The sequence below is a fragment of the Rosa rugosa genome, chromosome 1, assembly GCF_958449725.1.
Source record: "Rosa rugosa chromosome 1, drRosRugo1.1, whole genome shotgun sequence".
NCBI classification, from domain to species: Eukaryota; Viridiplantae; Streptophyta; class Magnoliopsida; order Rosales; family Rosaceae; genus Rosa; species Rosa rugosa.
Genome location: NC_084820.1, coordinates 11448086 through 11457789, shown reverse-complemented (window position 1 = coordinate 11457789; position 9704 = coordinate 11448086). Strand labels below are relative to the sequence as shown.

The 9704-nt window shown below is 45.8% G+C and overlaps 1 protein-coding gene across 1 annotated transcript; it reads left to right on the top strand.

Annotated features, from left to right (window-relative positions):
• Positions 1-908: 908 nt before the first annotated feature.
• On the top strand, positions 909-1797 carry LOC133727221 (dehydrin Xero 2-like). The gene has a single exon (XM_062154834.1). It carries the CDS (start codon positions 1003-1005, stop codon positions 1480-1482), a length of 480 nt encoding a protein of 159 aa, XP_062010818.1. The 5' UTR covers positions 909-1002; the 3' UTR covers positions 1483-1797.
• The last annotated feature ends 7907 nt before the right edge of the window (positions 1798-9704 follow it).

Here is a 9704-nt window from a genome sequence, read left to right as displayed (position 1 = left end):
GATCTCCAAGTAGGCTTTATTTAGCCTCTAAATAATATATTCCGAGATTATCGAAAATATATTGCTTGGGCCACGAATATTGGCCCGGTTTTCTTTGAGTCCCCCTTATCGGGAAAAATATTCATTTTGGGTTTAAACAACAACACAGCAGCAGTAACTTTTTTTTAAAAGTCACAGCAATCCCAAACTAGCCCACAGTTGAGATGTTCCATCAAAATAAAGTAGATTCTGCTGAATTTGTAAGAAGAATTTATTTTAACAGTATAATGTAAATTTAGTCCACCTCAATTTTAATTTATGCTTCTGTTCTCGGCGGTATAGCATATGAGCTCCACAAATTAACAAGTTGAGCTAACCTGATAGAACTTGGGGATATAACTTTGGAAAAGATTATTCCGAGTGAAACTTGTTCGAGGATGAATTTGAAAAACCAAGTAAAAGATCATCACCTGGCCTAGATATTTTGCTCTACTATTTGAATCGAATTTTAAACACACTTTAACATAAACTATTCTGATGTCGGTTTAGAATAACATGACTACGAAAAACTTTCCAAAAATATCTTCATGGGTGAACAAAAATATCTTCATGGATTGTTCACCCATATTACCTAACAGCAATATGATAAAAACCTACGTACACATCCTATCCAACAATCAAACCATCGCAGTGTCATACCACATCAGGGTTGATACTCATCAGCAACTCTTATACAACCACGTGTCCACCTCTGACGATTCAACTCCCACGAGCCCTCCACTTGCAGACAACGACCTTTCTGATCTTATCAGTTTACCGACGCCAACGTAACACTTGTCATCTCCTTAGACACCCACGTATACGGGGCTAGGCACGTGTCCATGCATTGGAGGGAGCCCGGATGCCTATAAATGAAATCCCAAGTCCCTAAAGTTCAACACATCTCATTGTTCTCTTTACTTAGAAATCAATATCAATCCCAATTTGCAAACAGTTTGTGTTTCTTTGATTCTCGAATCGAAAATGGCCGGAGAGCACCGTGAGAATAAGGGAGTGGTGGACCAGATGAAAGAGAAGCTACCAGGCGGTCAGCTACCAGGCGGTCGCAAGGATGATCCCTACAGTACTACTGCTGGAGAGCACCGTGAGAATAAGGGCACTACTGCACCGGGTTACGGCGTGGCCGGAGAGCACCGTGAGAATAAGGGAGTGGTGGACCAGATGAAAGAGAAGCTACCAGGCGGTCGCAAGGATGATCCCTACAGTACTACTGCTGGAGAGCACCGTGAGAATAAGGGCACTACTGCACCGGGTTACGGCGTGGCCGGAGAGCACTGTGAGAATAAGGGTGGCATGGTTGACAAGATCAAAGAAAATCTACCATGTGGTCCCAAGGATGGTGCACCGCCTTGCAGTGCTGCAACAGGGGAGCACCCTGAGAAGAAGGGAATGATGGACAAGATCAAGGAGAAGCTTCCCGGTGGACACAGCACCACTCGATGAACTGATTAGTTTGTAATTAACGGCTGTGGATGAATGCAGTATGGGCTCTTTGGTTTTTTGGGCTTCGTTGGGCTGTTTGTGAAATAATACCATCTTGGGGTAGAGTTATATTTCAGGTTTCTTTCTGGCTGTTAGATTTGCTTTCTTTATGATGTCGTTTGAGTAATTCCATCTCCTCATTTTGTGGTGCTGTAATCTGTTCAGGGTTATAATGTGGGGTTGCCGTGGTACTAGGAAATGTGTTTGAAGGCTTTGTTTTGGTTAGGGATGTATGAAGAATTCAAAACAAACTATATGTATTGTTAATTATCACAATTTTGGCAATGACTGATTTGTAAGGAGGAGTTGGGTAACTTAAAAAAAAAAAAGAATGTCAAGCTGCTTGTTTGATCCTCAAAAATAATTGCACACTCAAAACGGTATATAGGAATGGAACCAAGGGTGCATGGACAAGGTGTGGCGGTGTGCTTCAGCTCACCCCAATATTTGCATTTTCATTTTGTTTAATTACATATAGCATTGGCTGCGTTGCTTTGCCAGCTGTTTCCTCGTTGTAGTTTAACGTATATTTTTTTCCTGGATGCAAAAACCTATTTTCTCTTTCCATCTTTAATTTTCTTTTCATTTGTTTTCTGCTACCAACCCATCGATTTCTTCTTTAGGTGATTACAAAGGGTCAGTCCTTTCAAAAAAAACAAAAAAAACAAAGGATCAGTATTTACGGGAGAGGATCCTCTCCTGAGCACTTATTTTACCTAAGCTTCCTAACCTTTTAATCAGATCAGGACACGTGTCTCTCCCCAAATCTAATGGTCTATAATTCTTGAATTCAATTTTCGGGTAAAAAAAAAAACCTTGACTAATCTCCAGACTGTTCTTCTCTTCCTTCACTGCTTGCCAATCATGAAAGCACTCTCACTTTTATCCCAATCAAATAGGTTCGTTTCTTCTTAGTCTGAATTTTTGGGATCGAATTTCTTTCATTTGAAGCAGAATATGATAAAGCTTCTTCCTTTTTGGTCCTATCACAACTCGCTGAACCTTATTCAAATTCTATGGCGGCTTTCGAACTTATAATGTAAAGAAATGCCAAAAAAGCCTAACAATCACTCAGATACAAAGTATAAACGCAAAAGAATTTGGTTTATTGAGTCATTCAAGTTGAGGACAGAGAGGAACTGAGTATTGATTGTTTCTTTTTGGAGCTCAAGATGTGGTCTTTAACAAAAAGAAGCAAGCTTTGGGAGGAATTTTTGTGCCCAGGCATTGCACTCATTCTTATGAAATTATCTTTCACTGTTTGTTTCCAATCAACAAAAGAATAGGTGTAATTCAGTAATTCAAGTATTACACAATGAAATATTAAAGAGAAAGGAACACATATTGAACTCATCAATTCAATTCCAACCCCCAATTCAAGCCATCAATTGAATCCCAACCCCAACCCCAAATTCAACTCATCAATTGAATCTCAACCCAAAATTGAACACGAAGCATTGTTGAATCTTAAATTGATGGGAAAGAAGAGAGAGAAGAGGAACTGTTCAGAGCGGCAGAGACAGGATGCGTGGCAATTTGATTAAGTGCACAAGAGATTAATAAAAGAGAGAGATGATAAAGCTTAGATGTGGAAAAATAGAGATTGAAAGGAGAGAAATATTTTGTCATAAGAAGATTTTAATATGATAAGGAGAGAAGGTAAGAAACAAAGTCGTTGTGAAGAAAAAGAGAAATTCTTGGGCCCATTAGATTTGACACATCCACGTGTCTTCATCTGGTTCAAAGGTTAGGAATGAAGCTGTTAATGTATAAAGTTCAGCGGTAGCTAAACTTTAGTTGACGCTGGTCCGGTCAGCGGACCGCTACTTGTGATGTCTTCAGAGCTTCCGCTACCTGTCAAGAAATACAGAGGACGTCAGAGGGAGACCGCGTGGGCGGTCTTCTCTTCTTCGATGCCTAAGTTAGCCAATGTGCCTTTGTTGACAAAATAACAGTAGGTAAGTAGTAAATGCGTAATTAATGAGGAGAGATGAGAGAACCTTTTATAGGTGAGGAAGGAGCTGATCTTTTCCATGTTTTCGATGTAGGACTGATGTGCTTCAGTTCCCAGCTTCTGGAGCTTCTGATGCTAACTTGTGGCGGCACGTGGTGGCGTTGTTTGGACCCAAAATGAGCATTTTGGCCTGACAAGGCGTGTCTTGGAGAAATTGAGCCAATGTCAGTGGCTCAAGCTATATATTGTCGACAAGTTCTGTTAACGTTAGTGATCCGAGGGATCTCTAGTTAGCTTTAGAGAGAGAGAGTGACACGAGATGTATAGTGGTTCGTCTCCCGCCTTAGCGGGAAACTACGTCCACTTGAATGTTACACTAGTGTGTTGAGCCTTGCGGCCCAAGGGGATTACAAAAGATGTAATGGATGTGTTGAGTTGTGGGAGGAGGCATTCCTTTTATAGGTGAAGGAAGCCATCTCCTTTACATGGTTTTCGATGTGGGACAAGCAAACAACTATTCTAGTATAGAAATGCATATTGTGGAGGCAACTTGGCAAGGCCGGAAAGGTGGCTTCCCGGTGACGGATTTGCGACTTCCGGATACCGTAGCGTAGCTTGAACATAGGGCTACAAGATGCAAGGAGCGGTTGGGCCTCACCATGGCTTGTGGGTGTCCCAAAGAGGGTGTTACTTATGCTTGGTGATGTAGTAAATACTCCATATTGTTGGAGGTATGTACAAGTCCCCGAAGTCCCCAAGTAAGAGGAGCTTCTTGGTTGGGGAGTTATAAGCATGAAGTCATCAAACATAAGTGACCGGGCGGCACGGAACCCCTACAAGTCCCCGAACTCCGTAAGCAAGAAGGGACTCGTTCAATCCTGCACAATGAGACAAAAAGAAACGCGCATATGTAGAATGCTTGTTGTATTGGTTACCGTTTGTATTAATGGAATGCGAAAAGAATTCGATTTGTAGTGAGCAACAAATGGTAGAAGAATTCAATATTCCATTAATGTGTATGAACATGTAAAATGTTGGTAGTTGTATATGTGGATCTTATGGCCATATAACACACACAATAGATAGTGGCAAGTGTAATGGGTGTCCATATAAATTTGTGGGAGTAGTCCCGGTGACATCGTATGAAGCGTTTGTGAACTTGGGGCTTAAGTAAAGCATGTTGGACATGATCGAGCAAGTTGGGTTGTTCGAGCAAGTTGGGTGTAGTTGAGTGTGTAGGCGCTGTGCGAGCATGCGAGGCGTGGTCCAAGCTCAAGTCATGGCCATACTCGATACCCAAGCGAGTCGTAACCCGAGCAAGTCGTTTATCCGAGCATGTTTAATTAAGTCGTAAGTGTCACAAGCTTCTAGATGCATGTCACATGTTTATTTAATTGAGTTGCAATTAAAATAGAAGCATGTCATATATGTAGCATGTACTTGTAGTAAAGTTGCTAATAACATGTTGTAGGCATGCTTAAGTGTCATGGAGATATGTATAGTCATGGCAAAGGCTCTAATTGCAAGAGCGGAAAAGATAAGATATGGTAACTTATCTGGCGGATGCGGGGTGTCGAGGACGTGCATCAACTCGTAGTGGAGGTGGAATGATTGAAGGAATTGATTTTCCGTGCATGCAGTAGGTATACCGCCCAGAGAATGCAGCGGAGGAGGTGCATTCTGTAGCGTTGACTGTGGTTCTGCAACGTTGACCATGCACCTAAGCGTTGACTTGGAGTGGAGCTTGTTGAGAATTGCACCCAAGTTGGAACGGCCCGAAATTGAGTTCAGCGTTGACCTGGTCAACGCTGACCACGCACCCAAGTGAGTGATCGGACTCGCAGGAGTGGTGAAGGACCGACGCAGCAAGGTTACCTCTGGCGGTGTTGCTGCGAAGCATCTGGCGGAGCTTAGTTCGCAGCGTCGGTGCCCAGCGGCGTTTCCCATGGGAGGACCGAAGCTAGGAGGGCGGAGCTGCAGTTGGAGGGTTCCCAGCAGTGCAGCCCAGCGAGCAGCAGTGTAGCAGTGGCGGAGCGGAGCTGTGCAGCGGAACTACAGCAGAGCCATGCAGATTGTGCAGCGGAGCTGAGGCCCACGGAGGAATGCAGTGGGCGGAGGCTGCAGTGGGCGCAGAGCGCAACAGTGAGCTAGCGGAGTCGTGCCGGCAGCCAGCGCTGGTGGAGGACCTGGTGCTCAGCGGTGTGTCTAGCGGAGCTGAGTGGAGAAAACCAGTGGAGGATGCCGGCGGGGGTCCCCTGGCGGACGACTCTCCGGCGGAGGGCCTGGAGCTGCACCATGGCGGAGGAGTAGGCCAGCGGAGCATGAAGCTAGTTGAAGCTGGTGGAGCCGGCGGAGCGGAGTTCGATTTGGTCGGCGGAGCTTGTCCGCTAAGCTTTGGTCAGCGGTGGTCTGTCCATGGCCGGCGGAGGCAGGCTAGCGAAGATAGTCCGGCGGAGCGGAGGAGAGCTCGAAGTTCAGCGAAGTGTTGGTGTCCGGCCGAAGAAGTTGGTTGCTGCTGCTGGTAGGAACTGGCGGGAAAATTTGAAAATTGGAGAGGGGTGCCCAGAGAAGTTTTCTGGGTGTCCAGAGAACTGTTGCCGCCTTTTTTTTTTTTTTTTGAAGGTCCAGCGCTGACCAATCCTTGTTCGGCATTGACTTGCCCTAATGGGCGCTGACCGACCCTCGATGGGCGTTGACCGGCCCCGCCGGGCGTTGATCGACCCATATGTTGGTGTTTTGAGTAGTTTCTGCAAGTTTTGACCACTCCTTGGGCGTTGACCACGTGTTGATCGGCGTTGACCAGCCATGTTGGGCGTTGACCGGCCCCGGTGGCACAAGTTACCGCTAAGAATTTCAATTATATAACTCAAAGAAAGAAATTATTTTGAGCTAGGTTAATATGACTTAACTCAATGGTAAGTGACGAAGCCTTTATGTTGGCTTCCCAGAGACGGCGCCAATGTTAACGTTCGTGATCCGAGGGATCTCTAGTTAGCTTTAGAGAGAGAGAGAGAGAGAGAGTGACACGAGATGTATAGTGGTTCGTCTCCCGCCTTAGCGGGAAACTACGTCCACTTGAATGTTACACTAGTGTGTTGAGCCTTGCGGCCCAAGGGGATTACAAAAGATGTAATGAGATGTGTTGAGTTGTGGGAGGAGGCATTCCTTTTATAGGTGAAGGAAGCCATCTCCTTTACATGGTTTTCGATGTGGGACAAGCAAACAACTATTCTAGTATAGAAATGCATATTGTGGAGGCAACTTGGCAAGGCCGGAAAGGTGGCTTCCCGGCGACGGATTTGCGACTTCCGGATACCGTAGCATAGCTTGAACATAGAGCTACAAGATGCAAGGAGCGGTTGGGCCTCACCATGGCTTGTGGGTGTCCCAAAGAGGGTGTTACTTATGCTTGGTGATGTAGTAAATACTCCATATTGTTGAAGGTATGTACAAGTTCGAAATATATATATTTAGAGGCTAAATAAAGCCTACTATGGAAGCATGGAAATGAAAAGTCAACTTTAGCACATTTTCCTACTTCGGCTAGGAGAAACCGAGCTAAACAAGGAAGGAGGGAAGACAGACTAACCAAACAAAATCCAAATGAGCTAAAACTGTCCAGATTAATTCTAGACATCCCAAGGATCATTTCTTATGAAGAGTGCCAGAGCTATTTTTGAGTGGAAGGCCTTCAAACAATCAGTCAAATTTTCTGCAGAAGCAAAACTGAAAAACTGGACCTGTAAGAGGTCCAACAGCGTTTCCGGCCCAACCATTATACCAAAAGCTCTGAAATTTTACCAGGATGATCTACACTCATAGTGGAACATTTGTTATGAAGAAGTCACGGTCAAAATCTGAATTCTTGATGGAGATATAATTGAAGGAATAAAGGAGCCGAAAGTGCTTCCTTATCTCCAAAACTCATCATTCCTTATCTCCAATTATGCTTCCTTATCTCCTTATCTCCGAAATTCATCATTCCTTATCTCCAATTATGCTTCCTTATCTCCAAAACTCATCATTCCTTATCTCTACTATCATTTGTTTAAGAATAAACACTTTGGCATGGTAGCCTATAAATAGAGGTTACAATGAAACACTTCAACACACAATTCATCAACAACAATCTCTCAGATTATCCAAGCCTCTCTAAGAGCAACCCCTCTCATTCTCTTACCGGTAGTCACACTCCAGTCCTAGTCTTCTCAGAAGCCGACTGTCAGTGCCACCAAACTCTCCAGCCAAGCTAAAGTCACGCTTTAGCAAGTTCTCCTCATTTCCCAGTGGTTCTCGCTCTGCTCGATCTACAACATCGAGTATCGATTGTGATTTTGAAGAAGCTCAGCAAAAGTCCTCGCCACGAGGCACAAAGAATCCCACGACGAGGTTGGTGCTCTCCTCGTCCACAATCGGTTGAAAGAAGTCAGGTCAAGGGACACCCCTAACGACCGCACCCGAACGGTGCTGGCACGCCCGCGTAAAGAAAAGAGACTGTTGACCAGCTGCAGCAAAATTGGAGCCAAACATTTTGGCACACCCAGTGGGACTACACCAGAGTCTTTTTATGTTTACCATTGTTAACGTTAGTGATCCGTGGGATCTCTAGTTAGCTTTAGAGAGAGAGGGAGAGAGTGACACAAGATGTATAGTGGTTCGCCTCCGCATGAGCGGGAGACTACGTCCACTTGAAAGCTATACTAGTGTGTCGAGCCTTGCGGCCTAACAAGATTACAAAGTATGTAATGGGATGTCTTGAGTTGTGGGAGGAGGCATTCCTTTTATAAGTGAAGGAATGCTTCTCCTTTACATTGTTTTCGATGTGGGACAAGAAACCACACTATTCTAGTCTTTTTAACATGCAGAAAGCTATGTTATGGGAGCATCTTGGCAAGGGCGGGAAGGTGGTTTCCCGGTGGCGGATTTGCGACTTCCGGATACCGCCGCGTAGCCTGAATATAGGGCTACACGATGCATGTCTCGGTTGGGCCTTGCCATGTCTCATTGATGTCCCAAAGTGGGAGTTACTTATGCTTGGTGAGATAGCAAATACTCCATATTATTGGAGGTATGTACAAGTCCCCGAAGTCCCCAAGTAAGAGGAGCTTCTTGGTTGGGGAGTTCAAATCATGAAGTCATCAAGCATAAGTAACCGGGCGGTACGGAGCCCCTACAAGTCCCCGAACTCCGTAAGCAAGAAGGGACTCGTTAACCTGCACAACAAAGACAAGAAGACAGGCAGATGTAGAATGCTCGTTGCATTGGGCAACAAATGTGAGTTGCATCGATATGCGTTTTGGCATATATAAACGTATGGGGTGCGTGATACATGGTCGTGTGAGCATATGGATTGCATATGATAAATGTGTGATGCGCACAAGGAGATGTAAGTTGCATGAGCGGTGCGAAGGTAAGCGTTTGTAACGTGTAAATGATGAGTACGTGAACGCTTGTGTTGGTTTGGGTGTCGCTCGTATTAATGGAACGCGAAAAGAATTCAATTTGTCGCGAGTGACAAATGGTAGAAGAATTCAATGTTCCATTAACGTGTGGTGTATCGAGTAGACATGAGCGTAAAGCTCGAGGATTGCCGGGAAGGCATGAGCGGGAGCTCAATGGGATGCCCGGAAGGCATGAGCGGGAGCTCAATGGGTTGCCGGGAAGGCATGAGCGGAAGCTCAATGGGGTGCCGGGAAGGCATGAGCGGGAGCTCAATGGGTTGCCGGGAAGGCATGAGCGGGAGCTCAATGGGATGCCGGGAAGGCATGAGCGGGAGCTCAATGGGTTGCCGGGAAGGCATGAGCGGAAGCTCAATGGGGTGCCGGGAAGGCATGAGCGGGAGCTCAATGGGTTGCCGGGAAGGCATGAGCGGAAGCTCAATGGGGTGCCGGGAAGGCATGAGCGGAAGCTCAATGGGATGCCGGGAAGGCATGAGCGGAAGCTCAATGGGTGGGCCCCTGCTAGGCCCGCTAGAGAGTCCCCGACTCCCCAGCCATGACGGACCTCCGGATGGTCGGTAATTTGTTTGTTGAGGGGGAGCTGCACGGAGCAGAGGGTGTTGGGTAGCGATCCCAAGCTTTGGTACCCAAGCGTCGGGGTTAACTGCCGGATCAATGGCTGCCGTAGGCTGTGTTAACTAGTCCCTTGCTGCAATGCCGCGTAGCGGTCTGTGCTATTAGGAGGCGTTGCCTTACCGCGTGGCGGTTTGGTCGTAGACCGTAGACTCGTA

Bases quoted from the DNA above. Each gene is read 5' to 3' on its own strand.
- LOC133727221 (XM_062154834.1), top strand. From the start codon at position 1,003: ATGGCCGGAGAGCACCGTGAGAATAAGGGAGTGGTGGACCAGATGAAA.